Source organism: Gigantopelta aegis, chromosome 11 (assembly GCF_016097555.1).
Source record: "Gigantopelta aegis isolate Gae_Host chromosome 11, Gae_host_genome, whole genome shotgun sequence".
Classification (NCBI taxonomy): Eukaryota; Metazoa; Mollusca; class Gastropoda; order Neomphalida; family Peltospiridae; genus Gigantopelta; species Gigantopelta aegis.
Genome location: NC_054709.1, coordinates 14,228,766 through 14,249,163, shown reverse-complemented (window position 1 = coordinate 14,249,163; position 20,398 = coordinate 14,228,766). Strand labels below are relative to the sequence as shown.

The 20,398-nt window shown below is 37.4% G+C and overlaps 1 protein-coding gene across 1 annotated transcript in view; it reads right to left on the bottom strand.

Annotated features, from left to right (window-relative positions):
* LOC121385035 (transmembrane protein 245-like) overlaps positions 1–20,398 on the bottom strand; it is a 61,014-nt gene extending 40,616 nt beyond the window's left edge. Inside the window, exons 1-9 of the mRNA XM_041515571.1 lie at positions 20,090–20,398; positions 17,728–17,919; positions 14,873–15,101; positions 13,606–13,926; positions 12,331–12,351; positions 4,602–4,750; positions 2,996–3,100; positions 1,898–1,974; positions 802–892 (exon numbers count right to left, since the gene is read on the bottom strand). Of these exons, the coding sequence (XP_041371505.1) occupies positions 802–892; positions 1,898–1,974; positions 2,996–3,100; positions 4,602–4,750; positions 12,331–12,351; positions 13,606–13,926; positions 14,873–15,101; positions 17,728–17,919; positions 20,090–20,398 (1,494 nt within the window). The remainder of the gene's footprint in view (positions 1–801; positions 893–1,897; positions 1,975–2,995; positions 3,101–4,601; positions 4,751–12,330; positions 12,352–13,605; positions 13,927–14,872; positions 15,102–17,727; positions 17,920–20,089) is intronic.

Sequence of the window (20,398 nt, the reverse complement as noted above, 5' to 3'; positions counted from 1 at the left end):
ATACAAAGCCGGTAAATAAAGACGCCATTTTGCAAATGGCGTCCGACACGACAACCGGCGATATAACAACATTTCATGTAATTAACACTTGGCAAGTCAAGCGAAATACGCGAAAGACATATGAAAGCTAACGAAAGCTAACGAAAATTAAGGTGAAAAACATTTCACCCAAACACAAAGCCAGTCAACACAGACGCCATTTTGCAAATGGCGTCCGACACGACAACCGGCAATATAAACAACATTTCATGTAATTAAACGCTTGGAAGTCAAGTGAAATACGCGAAAAGAACATACGAAAGCTAATGAAAACGAAGGTGAAAAACATTTCACCCAAACACTAATACAAAACCAAAGGTCTTATAAAAGTTGACTCCAAACAGAGCCAAGCAAAAGGACGTCCAGACCCTTTAGCGAAGAGAAAAAGAAGGAAGTTACAGTCATGTGACCGGAACTAGAGAGCAGTATGCAGTAGAAGAATTTAGGCCATCCCATTGGCTGTTGGGATGTTCGGACCAGACCACTTGCGTGGGGGGGAGGTGCACTTGTTTGAGGACAGGTAATGTCTATAGAAAAAGCATGTGTCATGGTTAGAGAGACAAGAACTGGGATGTGGAGGTGGACAGTAAAAGAAGTTAAAAGATACATGTAGGAGGAGTTGCCAGATTGGGAAGAAATGAGATGGAATTGAAAGGAGAGAAAGGAAAGGGAGCAGGGGGATAAAAAAAAACCAAACCCTTGTTTATTTATCTATACTGGTCATCTTAAAATACTGTACAGTATTCTGTCTAAAACTATTACCATGGATGCTATCCAGTCCCGTCCGTATAGGTACGCATTTCCCGCAATCGAGTCCATTGCATTCTGCATGTCTTCACCATTTGGTAACCACCTAAAAAAGAAATAAATATAAATAATGAGTAAATAGGTACAGTGCATGACTTTAAAAAATCAACTATCAGTCGTTTCTTACAACGTAGCTCAGTGGTAAAGTGCCCACTTGATGCACGGTCGGTCTAGGATCGATCCCCATTGGTGGGCCTATTGGGCTATTTCTCATTCCAACCAGTGCACCACGACTGGTATATCAAAGGCTGTGGTGTGTGCTATACTGTCTGTGGGATGGTGCATATAAAAGATCCTTTGCTATTAATGGTAAAATGTAGCAGGTTTCCTCTCAACGACTATATGTCAAAATTACCAAATGTTTGACATCCAATAGCCGATGATTAATAAATCAATGTGCTCTAGTGGTGTCATTATACAAAACAAAACAAAACAAACAAACAATCATTAGCCTAATTCAGGGAGCGTTTAGTTCAGAATCACATTGCGATCTGCTACTCAAGAATCGGAGATCACTACACAATTTTAAAACATTAAACAGTAATTACTAATCATTTCATATGGGCCCAGATAGCCGAGGTGTGTGCCCAGGATTACAAAAAGGCGTAGATTACAAACGCTGCCACCACGCCAATAAGGACCACATCTATGTTTTCCAGACGAAGTTTTATATGAAGAGAGAGGATACTCAAAAACAGGATTGTTCACGAAAACGAAAACATGCAAAAAACCGTACTTGAATTTAAAACGAAATAATGTTAATAAACACGTTCAATTAATATACTGGCGCAGTGTGCTTGAACCTTAATTGGATATAAGCACGAAAATAAGTTGAAATTAATGAAATGAAATGGTAGCATATTTAATATCTTATTTATTACCCATATTCTATCTTAATTTATATCACTCAACGGGTTTGGTTGACCTTCATGTAAGGTTGTAGTGCGTCAATCAATAATGACGTCGAAGTGTTACGTCCCAGTGGGACATATCACTTTGATATGTATCAAGATATTTTTAACCATATGGGTAATAATAGTCTGATACTCACTGACTTATCTCTGGATTCACGGTATTGTTGAGAAGATTACTCGTCATGGAAACCAGGTGCATGCTTTCTTTGTGTATCTGAATGTTAAAATGAGATGAATAAAGAACTAATGTCATCAAAAGATTTGCATCCATGTAAAACAGAAAGCATGTACATAAACAAATCTATTGATATATGATTTCATGTACATATGTATATATGCATTTCCATAAAGATGTCCAATACATCAAAGTTTGTGGTACATGTATGTAGAGCTGGGCGATTGACACAATACTAATACCGATATCAATATTGAGCAGTATTTTCGGCATACTCAGCTTTAAATACATGACTGATTTAAGGCTCACCCATTGATTTCATCTAAATAAAATTAAATTCCATACACAAGACTCTCATCTGATCTATACCTAACCCATTTTGCATTCGTCAGATATATTGTTAGAGCTCTACTAAATGACAGGAAAATGTTTTCAATACTGTAATCTGGGTATTTTGAAATTTGCTCGAAATGATAAATCAGTATTGAAATGATACCAAAATGTATATATAGTATACCGCCCAGCTCTTGTGGTATGTACTGTACTGTCCTGGGGCAGTGTACATAAATTATATTTGCCTTTTTTATTCAGAATGGAGTAATCTATGTGGCAGCATTTCTCTCTCTCTCTCTCTCTCTCTCTCTCTCTCTCTCTCTCTCTCTCTCTCTCTCTGTCTCTGCCTCTCTCTCTCTCTCACCATACATCTTTCCCCCTCTGATTCCTCTCTCTCCTTTTCCTCCGATTTCTCAATCTCCATCTTTTCCACCACTCTCTCTACCCATTTCTTCCTCTCATTCTCTTACCATCCTTTCCCCGCTCTCTCTCATTTCTCTCTCTCTATCTTTTCCACCTCTCTCTCCATCCTTTTTTTCCCTCTCTCTCTCCATTCTTTCCCTTCTCTCCCTTCCTCCCTCCCTATCTTTCTTTCTCTTTCCCTCCCTCCATCTCATTCCCCTCTCTCCATCTTCCTCTCCCTCCCTCCCCCATCCCCATGTCTTCTTGTCATCAGCATAAACTTAAACACTAAACTGGATATAAATGGTATCATCCAATGACATACCTGTATGGCCCCAATTCCCATGAAGAGAACTGAACCGATGATCAACATAAGAATCATCAGGATGCTCGTAGCCTGGTCCACCGACATCTCAAGTATCGAGATAATCTAAAAAAAAAAAAAAATCAAAACAATTCCACAGAATTAAATGTGTCGCCTACCGTAAATGTTTTCGGTGAACACCCATGTAGGTGCAACTATAAACCAAGTTTCACTGAACTGTGATGAACACCCATGTAGGTGTAACTATAAACCAAGTTTCATTGACCTGTGATGAACACCCATGTAGGTGCAACTATAAACCAAGTTTTACTGACCTGTGATGAACACCCATGTAGGTGCAATTATAAACCAAGTTTTACTGACCTGTGATGAACACCCATGTAGGTGCAACTATAAACCAAGTTTTACTGACCTGTGATGAACACCCATGTAGGTGCAATTATAAACCAAGTTTTACTGACCTGTGATGAACACCCATGTAGGTGCAACTATAAACCAAGTTTTACTGACCTGTGATGAACACCCATGTAGGTGTAACTATAAACCAAGTTTCACTGACCTGTGATGAACACCCATGTAGGTGCAACTATAAACCATGTTTCACTGAACTGTGATGAACACCCATGTAGGTGCAACTATAAACCAAGTTTCACTGACCTGTGATGAACACCCATGTAGGTGTAACTATAAACCAAGTTTCACTGACCTGTGATGAACACCCATGTAGGTGCAACTATAAACCAAGTTTCACTGAACTGTGATGAACACCCATGTAGGTGCAACTATAAACCAAGTTTTACTGACCTGTGATGAACACCCATGTAGGTGCAACTATAAACCAAGTTTTACTGAACTGTGATGAACACCCATGTAGGTGCAACTATAAACCAAGTTTCATTGACCTGTGATGAACACCCATGTAGGTGCAACTATAAACCAAGTTTCACTGACCTGTGATGAACACCCATGTAGGTGCAACTATAAACCAAGTTTCACTGACCTGTGATGAACACCCATGTAGGTGCAACTATAAACCAAGTTTTACTGACCTGTGATGAACACCCATGTAGGTGCAATTATAAACCAAGTTTTACTGACCTGTGATGAACACCCATGTAGGTGCAACTATAAACCAAGTTTTACTGACCTGTGATGAACACCCATGTAGGTGTAACTATAAACCAAGTTTCACTGACCTGTGATGAACACCCATGTAGGTGCAACTATAAACCAAGTTTCACTGACCTGTGATGAACACCCATGTAGGTGCAACTATAAACCAAGTTTCAGTGACCTGTGATGAACACCCATGTAGGTGCAACTATAAACCAAGTTTTACTGACCTGTGATGAACACCCATGTAGGTGCAACTATAAACCAAGTTTTACTGACCTAAGACTTATGGTTTGTGAGAAACTGATCTAAATTATAAATACTAATAATTTTATAATAATATTTTAACAAATTACTTATCCATCCATACTTTGCACATAAGCAAAAAATACATTAAAAACTCAGTTTAAAAAAAAAAAAAATCATCAGGCAAAAATTATATTAAAAACTCAACTAATAATATATATTTTTTGTAAATCAAAAATCATTTGACCTTTTTGTCTCCGCGACTGGCCAGCTTGCCCAAACCTCGGATGGAGCGCGGTGCTAGCACCTCCCGACGGTTGGCAAACCACGAAACACAAAACCTCTTCACAGACTGAATCTTCTCACCCAGGATGCCATCTCCACCAAGTTGGGCACCTACATATATAGGAACATCGGATAAATAGGGAATAACTGGTTACTGTTTTAAGATATCGGCTTTATCCTGTGAAGGTTAGAATGGCGAATGCAGATCAGCAGAGTCTTGCTGCATTCGCCATTCAACCTAAATAGGATAAAGCCAATATCTTAAAACAGTAACCAGTTATTTCTTTTATCCTGCAATCCTACAGGAAAATCATTATTTATTCCATTTTTGTGTACACAAATAGAGTATCGTCAACCTAGCAAGGCTTTTGCCGTATGGCGTCATACAAGATACATGACGTCATTTTTTGTAAAACACTAGCTACATTCTGTCACATTTAAAAAGCGTTTCTAAACTCTAATTCATAATAAATATACAAGTTTTGTATTGTTATCGCAAAACTAAAAGTTATTTGTATTTGCTGTACTTAAACAAATGATTTAAAGAGTATTTTTATAGAAAATTTAGTCTAAAACACTAGTCAAGTCTGGCTTATGTCACATGACCTATATTTTTGGTCCGTGACTGACAATATAGAGATTTATCTAGTCATCATATTTTGCCAATGTATACAGTGACTGCAGGATAAACAAGCCTTATGAGAGTACTGCTAAAACAACACATGAAGAGTTCAGGTGCAAAACGCGATATAAACCATTTTCTTTCTTTCTTTAGTTAAAGCCATTATTGTATGTCAGTAGGGGCTAATCGTAGGCCCGCTGATTTGCTGCAAAACGTGATTGATCCGTATGAAATTGTATTGGGTAAATCCCGTTTTAAAAAAAAAATCAAAACGCAATATACGCCAATTAAAAAAATCACTTTTACTGAAAATGAAAAAAATGGATATATCGTGTTTTGCACCTAAACTCTTCACGTTCCCTACTAAACCAATTTTTTTTTTGTATCTCCTAAATTTAAGGGACATACATGTACCTTTGTAAAAAGTAGGTAAATCACCAAAAAAGATAAACTTGATTAGTAACAGGCATTGCAAAACAAAAGTCCAGAAAACAACTTTTTAAATCTCCTAAGTTTAATGAAAGTCAAATTCAATCTGTAACAGTACATGATAAAGCTATACACAAAATTTCAGCTCAATATCTCAAGGCCTGCTGAAAAAAAGTCCTAAATGCGGGGTTTTTTTCACATCTCCTAAGTTCAAGACCCATAACTCTGTCAAAATTGGGTAATTCGCCATGAAAGTCAAACTTGATCTGTAACAGTACATGATAAAGCTATACAAAAAAACTAACATTTCAGCTTAATATCTCCAGGCCCGCTGAAAAAACGTCTTAAATTTTGGTTTTTTACATCTCCTAAGTTCAAGGCCCATAACTCTGTCAAAAATGAGTAATTCGCCATTGAAGTCAAATTTGATCTGTAACAGTACATGATAAAGCTATACAAAAACATTTCAGCTCAATATCTCAAGGCATTGAAAAAATAATACATCCGAAAAACTATATGTGGGACAGCGGGATGAACAGGTGCCGCCCCGTGCTTATAAACCTTAAAGTCTAGACTTTAATAAAGTCCAGACTTTAACGTCATGGCAACGTCATTGAAATAGCATTACGTTAAAGTCTGGACTTTAGACTAAGTTTTATAAGCACTGGCCCAGACAAATGGACAGATGAAAGGATGGATATGAAACCTATAGGGGATTAATATTTATATTGTGACAAGGAATGGATCTCTACCACTGCATTTAAAGGTAAAAACGTTTTGCCAAGTTGCAGTCAAATATCAGGATATCTTGGCTTTAGATTGCACCAAAGATGAAGGGTGTGTCCAAAATAAGCAAGCCCAAAATAAGTACAAAGAAGCTAACTTAAAAACTATTCACACAAAAATCAATGGAATGTTAACTGTAATTAGATTAAAACAACTTGAAATGCATTTCTGTATATGTACAACTCTTTACCTAATATTAACATTCCTATAGTACACTCAAAAGACCTTGGTGTGCTCAGAACAGACAAAAAGCGTGGTGTGCACAAATTAGTGAGATCTAAAGACCTGGATATGACATTACGTATGTTTTCACTTCCAATAAAGGCTATATCAATTTTATATTTTAAAAAAAAATATTAAAAATTCTGCATTAAAATAACAATTTGGTTAAAAATATGCACAAGGAACATTGCATAAATAACATTTTAATACAACAAGGAGTGGATCTCAATCAGTGCACTTAAAGGTTAAAACAAGACAACAACAAAAAAGTTTTGCAAAGTTGCAGTCAAAATTCCCTAAGATACATGTGTAACCTTCGAAAATCAGTAGCCTGGACGTTATGATTGTGCTTTGTATGATACACACTACATCATGTTGGATAACAAAATCATGTTTTTCTCAAAATTATGTAAATGGGTCTACAGCCATTTGGAAAGTTTTGAAAATGAACTCTTCAATATTCAAAGACTAGAATTTTTATATATATATACATATACATAATACATATACATCTACATGTACATGTACATGTACATACACATACACATACACATATACACATACACATACACACATACACATACACATACACATACACACACACACACACACACACACACACACATATACACACACACACACATACACATACACATACATACACATATAGACATACACATATACATATACATATATATATACATATATAACAACAGCAAGGCGTGGTGCAAAAGAGGCAAACAATCATGGTTTGATGTAACTATGGGTAGTTATGATGGAGCAGAAATTTGTGAAATAGTCGGGCTCTTTCTTCTTTCAGAACTGCAAGCCAAATACGGCAACAATATAGGACTATATCGCGACGATGGCCTAGCTGCATTCAGTGAGTCTGTAGATTACTTAGACATATCTCTAGATCTTGAAAAGAGCTCAGTCAAACCCTATATGAAACCAAACAACACACCTTTATACATCCACAACAAGAGCAACCACCCTCCAAATATTATCCGCAGTATACCAAAAACAATAAATAAAAGGCTTTCTGATATATCTTCGAATGAGTGCATCTTTGAAGAAGCGAAACGCCCATATAAGGAAGCCTTACTCAAGAGCGGATATAACTATAACCTCAAATACACCCCAACAGCAGAAAACAACAGACGCAGAAACAATCGCAATAGAAACATCACCTGGTACAACCCACCATATAGTTCCAACGTGAAAACCAATGTAGGTCACCAGTTCCTCAGATTACTCGATGAGTGCTTTCCCAAAAGCAACCCTCTCCACAAAATTATAAATCGAAACACCGTTAAAATTAGCTATAGCTGCATGCCTAATGTTGGGAAAATAATTTCAGCGCATAACAAAACTCTACTTCAACAACACAGAGACAAAGACGCCGTTCCCCCCAAAGAATGCATCTGTAGACGAAGAGCTGAATGTCCACTTGAGGGCAAATGCTTGCAGAAAGGAGTAATATATCAAGCTACCGTTAATACACTCGATAACAACAAGCAAGAAACATACGTTGGTTTGACCGAGAACACATTTAAGACGAGATATACCGCGCACACGAGCAGTTTTCAAAACGCAACACAGAAGAACGCAACAGCGCTAAGTCAGTACATTTGGACACTGAAGGATAGATTCACCCCATACACTATTAAGTGGAAAATTTTATCCAAAGCAAAATCATACTCTCCAGCGAGCAAAAGATGTAACCTCTGCCTGAAGGAAAAACTGTTCATAATGTATAAACCTGAAAGCAGCACACTAAACTCCAAGAATGAACTCGTATCAGCATGTCGACACAGACGCAAATACCTTCTGTGCGCATACCACACATCACCTATAGACCTGCATAGTGACGTAACCTCGACGTCACAGAGTCCATTACGTCATCAGCTTTCCGTTGACGGTGTAATTAAATCTACATCTGATGAGTGAGAGCAATTCAACTCTCTCAAGAAACAAGCCTGTCATGTAGAGAAAAACATACACTTTTTAACGATATATATACATATATATATATATACACATACACATACTCATACTCATACTCATACTCATACTCATACTCATACTCATACTCATACTCATACTCATACTCATACATATACACATATACATATATATGAGAACAAGACAACAATTTAAAACCAGTCAAAGGAGAGTTTACCATGTGTGTCACAGTGTGGTTTTTGACATGGCATGAGCATGGATCATGGAAAACAGATGTATCAATAATAATTTCTTTGTTTATCAATAGTAGTGATTTCAAATGTTGCCTTGAAATATAATCTACATTTAATCTGGCTCAGATACCAGAACATATAACTGTTTATTATCCACATAGTTTAAGATATTCAGGGAAATATAACCAACCCACAGACAGGATAGCACATACCACGGCCTTTGATATATATATACCAGTTGTGGAGGCACTGGCTAAAACAAGAAATAGCCCAGTGGGGATTGATCCCAGACTGACCATGCATCAGGCGAGCACTTTACCACTGGGCTACATCCCACCCCTTACTGAAATGAGAAATAGCCCAATGGGTCCACCGATGGGGATCGATCCTAGATAAACTGTGCATCAGGCAAACACTTTACCACTGGGCTACATCCCACCCCTTACTGAAATGAGAAATAGCCCAATGGGTCCACTGATGGGGATCGATCCTAGATAAACTGTGCATCAGGCAAACGCTTTACCACTGGGCTAAGATCCGCTCCCTATTTTTAAAGATAATGATCACAATGAACCCAGCAGTAATGGATGAGTTAGCATCTAACTGACCAAACCACAAGATCATGTTTAGTGCCAATATTTGTAGTAGCTCACATTTCATTTTATTTCTTATATATATATTTTTTTGTTCATACATACAAAATTATTTTGAGGTTAAAAACAGTTTGAGACACTACAAAAATCAGAAAAAGATTAGAAACACACTAAAGTCCGAACCACATTGTTAACAAAGTCTTCGATTATTCTCCTTCCTTTAAGTACAGATAGATTTCCCCCACATTTTGAAGACAGAAATCGTAAAAAAAAAAAAAACCACAACATTACAATGACACAAATTCCACACACTAGATGATAAACATGTTACCTATCTCGACTTTGCTAAGATCTCTTTGGACAAAAAGCATGCAATGTTTTGCTGTCTGCCATTTTACTTTTTTTTATGGAATACTCTTCAAGAGGGGTAGAAGCCTCCAAAGTATGCTACACAATCAATATGATGTCATCACAAATGCTTTTATACAACAATGCATGTTATGACACTGTCACATCCTTTCACCCCTCTTGGAGAGTATTCCATAAAAAGGCAAAATGGCAGCCGGCACAAAATTCCTTGCTTTTTGCCCTAGGCATCTCAGCGAAGTTGATATAAGTGACATGACTATCATCTATGTTGTAGAATTGTGTCACTGTATTGGTTTTTTCAAGATTTCTGTCTATACAAAACGTGGGTAAAATCTAACGGTAATTAAAGGGACATTCCCGAGTTTGCTGCATTGTAAGATGTTTTCAGCTATTAAAATATTTCTACGATTAAACTTATATATTAAATATATTTTCTTGTTTAGAATATCAGTGTCTGTATATTCAATGTGTTCCTGATTGTCTTAATCTTTGTAAGAAGCCCAAACTGGATTTTGTCTTCAAATAATTTTGTACGTAAAAAATAATAATATTTTAGGAAATAAAATTAAATTTACGCTAGTACAAATATTAGAACGATCAGAAACATGCTTAATATACAGCCACTAATATTTTATGCAAAAAAATATATTTGACATGTAATTACAATCGTTAAAAAGTCTCTGCTAGTTGATGACATCTTAAAAATTGGATAAAACATGTATTAGTGTTTTCCCCAGCTTGTTTTGGAATTGTGCAGCACCATGCCTCAATAGTCAAGCACCATATTGCTTTAGCACCATGCTGTCCTGAGATTAAACAAGCCCTTTTCAATAATAAATTCTAAAATTGCCTTTATAAAACTCAGAAAATGTATTATTATTTCATAAAATAGCCCTGTGATATATTTTGCCATTCATTTATTAAAGCAAGCACATTAATTGCATTTATTTTTATTTCTACCCGAAAATGGTGAAAATGCCCCAAAAGTGTTTAGTCTGCCATGCCTTGCCAAATTATAGGGAAAACACTATGCATACAACTGTTTCTAAATGTGTACGTGGTCAACAGTGACAGAAGCAGAAACATTTACTGGATAAACCAAACACAGTGAATAGAAGCAAATAAAACTTCAGTATCGTCCTGTCACAAACAAAAAATACAAAAATTAATTTACAATCAACAATTTCATATGAACTACACTGACTGGGTCAGACATTATTATTATTATTATTATTATTATTATGTGTTTCTGAATTGTACCCAGATATACAGAGCACCTACAGATTTTCATCATGTGATGAGCTACATTGTATATATACTGTTGATTCTGAAATTAATGCAACCCTGTAGTCCTTCCCACGGGGAATGCCTTTTTTCAGACTCTGGAATTTACAATAAGTTATTTATTTCTGAGCCGATTGTTTTCCAAATTGGACACAAAAATAGGTTTTTTTATTATTTCCAAAACACTTTTACTTTTCTTCTTATGTGAAACCAAACTGAAATTATTTACAAAAAAATTTTTTGTAGGAAAATGGGACAGACTTCAAATTAATTTGTGTGATGGTAGTCACACTAAAATGCAACATGAAATTGAAGTAATAACAAAAAAACATTTGTGTAGCTTTTACTTATACATTATTAATGAAATCAACATATTTGTATACCAAACAATGTAAACAATAAAAACAAAACAACTGTCAGCCATCTTGTTCTAAAACGTCCTCTAAGTTATATTCCTCCACTGTCTGCAGAACCACATAATGGCGTAAACATGTTTACATTTTGTATTTTGAAATTATACCATACTGCATAAGGTGGCAAGCTTATTCACAGTATTTTGTACCACTCATAGTGAAATGTTGAGCAGTCCAGAACCAATCTCATCAGGAGCATATCATTTTTAGACAGATCAAAATATCAATACTATTTCAATACTATACTTTATATTTATTTTGACGTTAAACATTGAAAAAAAAACATTTGAGGGCAGCCTAAGAGCATGACCATCTTTTCAAGTAGCAGTAAACAAAAATATATACAATTTCACTTAGATTTTGGTGTCGCAATTTGTTACTTACAATTTTAAATCTATTGCTATTTTAACAATATTTGACCTATAGGCCTACAATTTTCACTTAATGTGGCAAATATCCACAAGTATTACTTACCAATCACTTTGATTATTTCTTCTCCTGAAGAATTTTTTTTTTTACTGATGAAACGTTGATTAGTGCTACGCTATATATACTTTTAATGTAGGTGGTTTCAGTGGAAACATTTATTTTAAATTTTTAGAAAATATTCATATAGTAATGACTGTAATACTTTTTTGACTATTCCATATTCAGTACAGTTATTGTTTTTTAGGGGGCCACCCGATATATTGGACAGAATATTTGAAATGACAGTTGTCTATGTGTAACAAGTCGCATGTAGTTCATATGAAATAAGCAAAACATTTGAACTTACAATCCCTTGATAATATGGTGTCTGCATGAAATTATAAAAACAGGTTTTATAATGCAATGCACTAAAGAGAAATAATGGACATTGCCAAAACATGTAAACAATAATAAATGGACTCTTTTTTGTTTTTAATTATCCAAGCCAATGTAAAACCAAAAGAAGGTTTTTTATGTTCTGCAAATTTTTTCATCACATTTTAAAAATATATATACATATATATACAAAGTATACTGTAAATATATATCTTTTTATTTTTACAAAAATCTTGCTTTCTGTGACCAATCAACCATTGTGGGGTTTTTTTTAGTTATGTTTTTCTCTACACTTTTCAGGGTTTTTTAAAAATATATCTTTGGGGAACAGAGTAATAAAAAATAATGGCCATGTTATATCTTGCATGTTTTTTTAAAATTCATCTGATCAAGCCCATAAGAATGATATCTGTGGTGCGGGAGACACAATCTTTAGTGGACGGCACAGTCTCTAGAAGGCATGGGCATCATCATCATCATTTCCTGTCTTGCCTTGTGACATTTAGAGCAGCGACGAAGTTGCTCCACACCGGTCTATCCCTTGCCAATCTGTTGATGGTGCCCCACCTGTGTACTATCTCCTTCATCTCTATTTCCACTGTTGGGTGCCATGTTGTTTACAGATGCATTGGCACAATCATATTTTTATCTTTTCATAGAATAGGGGGGAAAAAGTACATTTTTACCCTCAAGTATGGGGTACAGGCACTCTCCGTCCCCAAGCTCCATAAGCCTAGTAAGAATAAACTTACACCTGCACATGACTTATTAGCAGTGTATACATTAAAATTAAAAAGCCCCTTGGACTCCCACCTAAACCTGTGCCTGATTTTATACATTAAGGAAAGGAAGGAAATGTTTTATTTAACGATGCACTCAACACATTTAATTATGGTTATATGGTGTCGGACATATGGTTAAGGACCACACAGATATTGAGAGAGGAAACCCGCTGTTGCCACTTCATGGGCTACTCTTTCCGATTAGCAGCAAGGGATCTTATATATGCACCATCCCACAGACAGGATAGCACATACCACGGACTTTCATATACCAGTCGTGGTGCACTAGCTGGAACGAGAATTAGCCCAATGATCCCATCAACGGGGATCGATCCCAAACCGACTGCGCATCAAGTGAGCGCTTTACCAGATTTTATACATTAATGCAGCTATTTGATGATTATGAAAACAAATAATAATAAATTTAAAGTAAATTTTAGAATTGATAATATAAATGTACGCACCTACAATCTTGACAATCATCAGCGCGAACGGAAGCAGTAGCAGAAGAATGATGGCCCACATGTGCATCCATAGTCGTACAAGCATGTGACCCCAGAACAAAGCTATAAAACACTGGCTGGTTAACGATGAGGGGGCGGGCTCCACCACTGACTCAGTCTTTGTAGGCTTGGTGTCCTCGGAAGATTTACCAACATTTAGAGTGTTTGGTTTGGTTGCTGGTGCTTCTTTTGTTGTTGTTGTTGCTGTTGTTGTTGTTGTGCTGCTTAATTTGCTTTCAACTGCGTGTGGGTCTGTGGTTTGTTGGGACGTTTCGCCAGACTCTGTAATAGTTAAACAAGCTCAAAGTTAAAGTTAAAGTGTGTTTTGTTTAATGACACCACTAGAGCACATTGATTTATTAATCATCAGCTACTGGGTGTCAAACATTTGGTAAATCAGACATATAGTCTCAGAGAGGAAACTCGCTACATTTTTCCATTAGTAGCAAGGGATCTTTTATATGCACCATCCCACAGACAGGGTAGCACATATTACTGTCTTTGATATACCAGTCGTGGTGCACAATGAGAAACTGCCCTATGGGCCCACTGACAGGGATTGATCCTAGACCGACCATGCATCAGGCAAGTGCTTTACCACTGGGCTACATCCCACCCTGGATAAACAAGCATTCTGAGAGTACTGCAAAAGCAATACATGTACACTACTGGGTCCAACATATTTTTGTATCTCCTAAGTTCAAGAGCCACAAGTTACAACTCGGTCAATAATGAATAAATCACCATGAAATTCAAACATGATTTGTAACAGTACACGATAAAGATGTACACAAAATTTCAACTCAGTATCTTGAGGTATTGTGAAAAAACCCATCATAAAAACTATATGTGGGATGGACGGACGGACTAATAATTATTATGACATAAACTTTCATAAGGAAACTTTGATTAGTGATATTTCAAACTGACTGGAAACTGATTATCAACCACTGTTTCGGGGCTAGCTCTGGCACTCACCAAATGCAAATTTGAATAAAAATTGAAGGTGAATTTTATTTTAATTTGGCGAAATAAATCCATGTAATAATTGATAATTTGTAAGAAAATTTCTACATTTTTAAAATTTTAATCGAATATTTGGCGAAATGTTCTACTCAACCAGATCTAGCCCTGTCAGTTTAATGTTTTAAAATTTCTGAAACTTGTGTAGCGAATTGCAACGCGATACTCAACAAAATGTTCCCTATTGTGACAAAAACGGACTAACCTTCTGCACTGGTTTGTTTCTTGTTGACCTTGACCTCGGTGGTGAAGCCAACAATCATCATGGCAACGATGCAGAAGAGAAGAGGAATCCGCAGCGGCCCGGCTACCGTGGCAACATGAAGGATGAAAGCTACCCACACAGGTATGGCGAAATATCGCATCTGCTTCGTCTTCTCCGGAGTCCAGTAGAAGACCACAGCCAGTAGGTAACCAATAAAGAGAGTCCATACCTGGGGAATGGAGGAAATTACAAAATAAGAAAGCAACAAAGATGGTCCATACCTGGAAAATGGAGAAAATACAAAATAATATGAAACAAAGATGGTCCATACCTGGGGAATGGAGGAAATTACAAAATAAGAAAGCAACAAACATGGTTCATAACTGGGAAAATTCAAAATAAGAAAGCAACAAACATGGTTCATAACTGGGAAATAGAGGAAAATAAGTAAGCAACGAACATGATCCATATGTGGGATAAGGAGAAAATACAAAATAAGTAACCAACGAAGATGGTTCATATATGAAAAATGAAAAAACACAGAAGAAAAAAAAGAAGTAAAATACAAAAGTAAATTTAAGGCAAACAATTTTGAACATGTAATTATTTGGAAATGAAACATAAAAGAACAAGTTGATTATTCATGTTACAGAGAACCCTACCATTTATCTTACAATGACTTGTTTTAAAAAGTAGGCATTGAATTTGGGGTCGAGGGTCCCATCTCACCCTCTTGCACTTCCGACCCAAAATTTCCGATTGGCTGAAGCATGAAATGCTGAACTATATTCGCAACCTGAAAAGTATCAGCTTTCAGTGGAAGGAGGTAGGCAGGGCTAGCAATGGCACTCACCAAATTTGCCAATTGCGAATTTCAAAAACAACTGACAAATTTTATTTTAATTTGGCGAAATAATTGTATGAAACAATTGATATTTTGTTAGATTTCAAATAATTGGGTTTCTACAGATTTCTGAAGTTTAATAGAAAAAAAAGGGAAGTTTTATTTGTTTAACAACATCACTAGAGCAGACTGATTTATTAATCATCGACTATTGGCAGTGTTCGAGATTAACTTTCTTGGCCAGTATCCCAATTGGATACTAACATTTCAAAATCTGGTGTCCCACCCGAGAATTTAGTATTATATGGCATCCCAGTGGGATACTGGGTTCTTGAAGTCTGGTATCCAAAATTAAACTCTGGTATCCCCGGGATGTCGGGATACCGTTAATCTCAAACACTGATTGGATGTCAAAGTTCAACATATGGTCATTTTATGACAGTCATAGAGAGGAAACCTGCAAAAAAATTTCCATTAGTAGCAAAGGATCTTTTATATGCACCATCCCACAGACAGGATAGCACATACCACAGCCTTTGATATGCCAGTCATGGCGCACTAGTGAAACGAGTTGATGTTTATAGATAATTTTAAAAACATTCTGTGGACCCAGAGCTAGCCCTGGAAGGGTAACACCCCATTTGATTCTTTCAGGCAAACACTTTACCAGTGGGGCTGGTAGGTACTGGATTCGGATCCCAGTCGAGGCATGGGATTTTTAATCCAGATACCGACTCCAAACCCTGAGTGAGTGCTCCACAAGGCTCAGTGGGTAGGTGTAAACCACTTGCATCGACCAGTGATCCATAACTGGTTCAACAAAGGCCATGGTTTGTGATATCATGCTTGTGGAAAGCACAAATAAAAGATCCCTTGCTGCTAATTGAAAGAATAGCCCATGTAGTGGCGACAGCGAGTTTCCTCTCAAAATCTGTGTGGTCCTTAACCATATGTCTGATGCCATATAACCGTAAATAAAATGTGTTGAGTGCGTCGTTAAATAAAACATTTCTTTCTTTCTTTCTTTACCAGTGGGTTAGGTCTACTATCACCTTTGTATAAAATGGGGACCCTTATTACACACAGGTTACATACACAATTGCTATCGAGTCTACCCTGGGTTGTCATGCCACATGAACAGTTCAGGCCCTTTTAAGGGCCTTATGGGCAACCTAGGGAAACATTTCAACGCCATCTAGGTCCCCTTAACGAGTTACTCTCGATTTACTAAATTCCAAAACTATATACGTAGCTCCCTTCTTCACTATTTCGACGGACCATACAAAAATGCGCCTATTCCCTTCTCATAAATGTCCGGCCTCGGTGGCGTCGTGGCAGGCCATCGGTCTACAGGCTGGTAGGTACTGGGTTCGGATCCCAGTCGAGGCATGGGATTTTTAATCCAGATATCGACTCCAAACCCTGAGTGAGTGCTCCGCAAGGCTCAATGGGTAGGTGTAAACCACTTGCACCGACCAGTGATCCATAACTGGTTCAACAAAGGCCATGGTTTGTGCTATCCTGCCTGTGGGAAGCGCAAATAAAAGATCCCTTGCTGCCTGTCGTAAAAGAGTAGCCTATGTGGTGACAGCGGGTTTCCTCTAAAACAAATCTGTGTGGTCCTTAACCATATGTCTGACGCCATATAACCGTAAATAAAATGTGTTGAGTGCGTTGTTAAATAAAACACTTCTTTCTTTCTTTCTTCTCATAAATGTGCACCATTTCTCTTTGGACTCATCCTTCGGGACTCAAAATTCCATAGTACCAAACCACCCCTCCGCCTGTTACCGATCACGGTCGGACTGCAGGTGCTCCCTTGCACCTGACAGTGCAGGCGGTCCCTCCCCCTTCACCCTCTCCACCCCTTTCCTGTCCTGGATGGAGGAACTGGCTGAGGCCGACACCTGCTCCCAGGACAGGCGTGAGCTACAACAGCTTGCTCTGAATGTGCACGTTAAACTCTGACCTGACCTGACCTGACCTGACCTGACACAAGGGTGGGACTTACCCAGGCAGAGCTGAAATAGCCGACGATTTCGTGGAAGAGAAAGATGACAAACTGCAGGATGCTGACGATCTTGTTAACCGGTCCGAAGTGGTAGATGATATACAGAACTGGTAAACCACACAGGATGCTGCAGATTACTTTCAAATGCTGTCGGAAAATATCGCTCAGAGCATCAGAAGTTTTGTCGATAAGCTAAAACAAAAACATTACTTACATTAATTTCTGTGGTATATATAAAAAAAATAATAAAAAGAAGAAAGAATATTGTTTACAAAATATTTATATACATATATATATATATATATAATCATGCAGGGCTCGAACTTAATTAATGATGACACCGACAGCAATTGTCCGTGTTGAGATATAAATTACTGTAGGTCAGGAGCATCACTGATGGCACAAAAGTGCCACCGGTAAAGCTCCTCAATGATGACAAAATGTATATACCTTGTGTACATTATCTGCCAACGTATAAAATTTAAAAAATTGCACATTTAAAATATGTCTCCATACAGCAAAAAAAACCTTGTCAGTCATGTTTATATACTTTAAAAGTAACTTTAAAAAATTGTCTTAGGCAGGGTAAAAATTGCCGTCAGTGGATTATTTCATCCATGGCAATTAAAAAAAAAATTGCCATGGAAGACAACTTTAGGCTTAAATTCGAGCCCTGGATACTCAAGGCATGCAGACCCAAGGGTTTCCTCCAAAAAAGCCTTGATCTGAATATTACAAGGATAACAGTTTTATTTGCATATCACTCGCACAAGTCTAGATAATTTGTGTGTGGTAACCCATTTTCATTTGCCCATTCAATTTAGGATATATATATATATATATACACACACACATGTATCATCATGACAGGTTATGTAAAAAAGGAAAAGGTTATCGGTCCTGTTCTAGAATTAGTAACTAGCGAAGTCAGAGGTGAAGTCCAGGATGGGCATGCCTGAACTTTCAGTGGACATGGGCATGTTAAGAGAGTTCCCATACCCAGATCTGAATTTGTCTCCGAATAATCCATAAATGGTTTATGCCAATGTGCATTTTCTGAGGCCTGACCAAAGTGATAAGTTGAGATTTCAGGGCTCGAACTTAAGAATTTGTCTCCCACAGCTACTTTTAAAAGAATTGCCATGGGTGAAACTCTTTATAAATTTTTAAAAAAGTAAGTACTCTGCTAAGTTAAATTGGATATCCACCTTTGAGTTGAGACAGCAGGTGCATTGGAAGGGATTTGACATTAAGATGGTGGAGAGGGTGGGTGTGGGTGTGGGAGGAGTGTCCTCCTCTTGCACAGGGCTCGAACTTAAGAATTTATCTCCCACGGCAATTTTTAAAAGAATTGCAATGGGTGAAAGAGTCCACCGACGGCAATTTTGAGCCTACCTATGGCAATTTTTTTTAAAGTGACATTTGCAGCAAATAAACCTGACTGAAAGGCTATCTTGTTATATGTAGACATCTTTTAAATGTGCAAATGTTAAATTTGGCAGATAATGTACACCAGGTGTATACATTTCACCATTGTTCAGGAGCTTTATCGACAGCACAAAAGTGCCATCGGTGATACTCTCTACCTACGGCAATTTGTATCTCAATGACGACAATTGCCATCGGTGCCGCCATTAAGTTCGAGCCCTGGATTTATATCCACATAAAACTGCCCAGGGCCATTGGAGCTGGGGCAGCAGCCGTCTCCCTAATATTTCAGCAATTTGTTTTAAGTCTTAATTTTCCTTAAAACAAATCAAAATGCCTACAAATTTCCACTATCGTTAATTGTGGAAGTTTAGTGGACATTGCGTCCGCTAGCTGCAAACAGTATAATACAAGTCTGCAAGTTATAAGGACTCTCGAATGGCAACTATCGGAACATTCTCGGTGTGCTAAGTGTCAAGTGAAAAGTACATCATATAATATACTCATATTCTAGTGTTCTTTATGAATTTAATATTCTGACAATATTACCCTTGCAACACCATATGCAAGAGGAGGACACTCCTCCCACACCCACCCTCTCCACCATCTTAATGTCAAATCCCTTCCAATGCTCCTGCTGTCTCAACTCAAAGGTGGATATCCAATTTAACTTAGCAAAGTAATTACTTTTGTTAAAAATTTATAGAGTTCTTCCTAGATTTCTTGAACTGATATATCACTATCCATGGGAGTGGGGCTACCATAATCTAGAATCCCTGAAATATTATTAACTGCATTTCTACGTGAGACATCACATGACATATTGCACGGTTCCGTACACATAACCAACATCGTCAATCGAGGGATGCCCCCACCCGGTCCAGATTCCAAACAAAACAAATGTCATTCCTTTTGCAAATAAGATGTTACAAACCTTTATCGGTAAAAGAACGACGCCAACAACGAAAGGTGTGTTCGAATGTCGCAAACCCTGCAGCCACTGCTTCAAAACGTTTGTTAGGGTGCGCTTCAGGGGGTACAAAAACGTCCCACACAAAAGCGCCCAGCAAAGCGGTTTTAGGAACGGATTGAGAATAAAATATACTGCAACGGATGCTCCGCCAGCTACAATGAGAAACAAATTAGCTGCGGTCGTGTAGAAAGCTTGCTTCAGTGGTTTTTCGTGGCCCTGCGGCAGATGTTGCCAAACATTACTTAAAGACTCCAAGTTTGGGGACGCCAT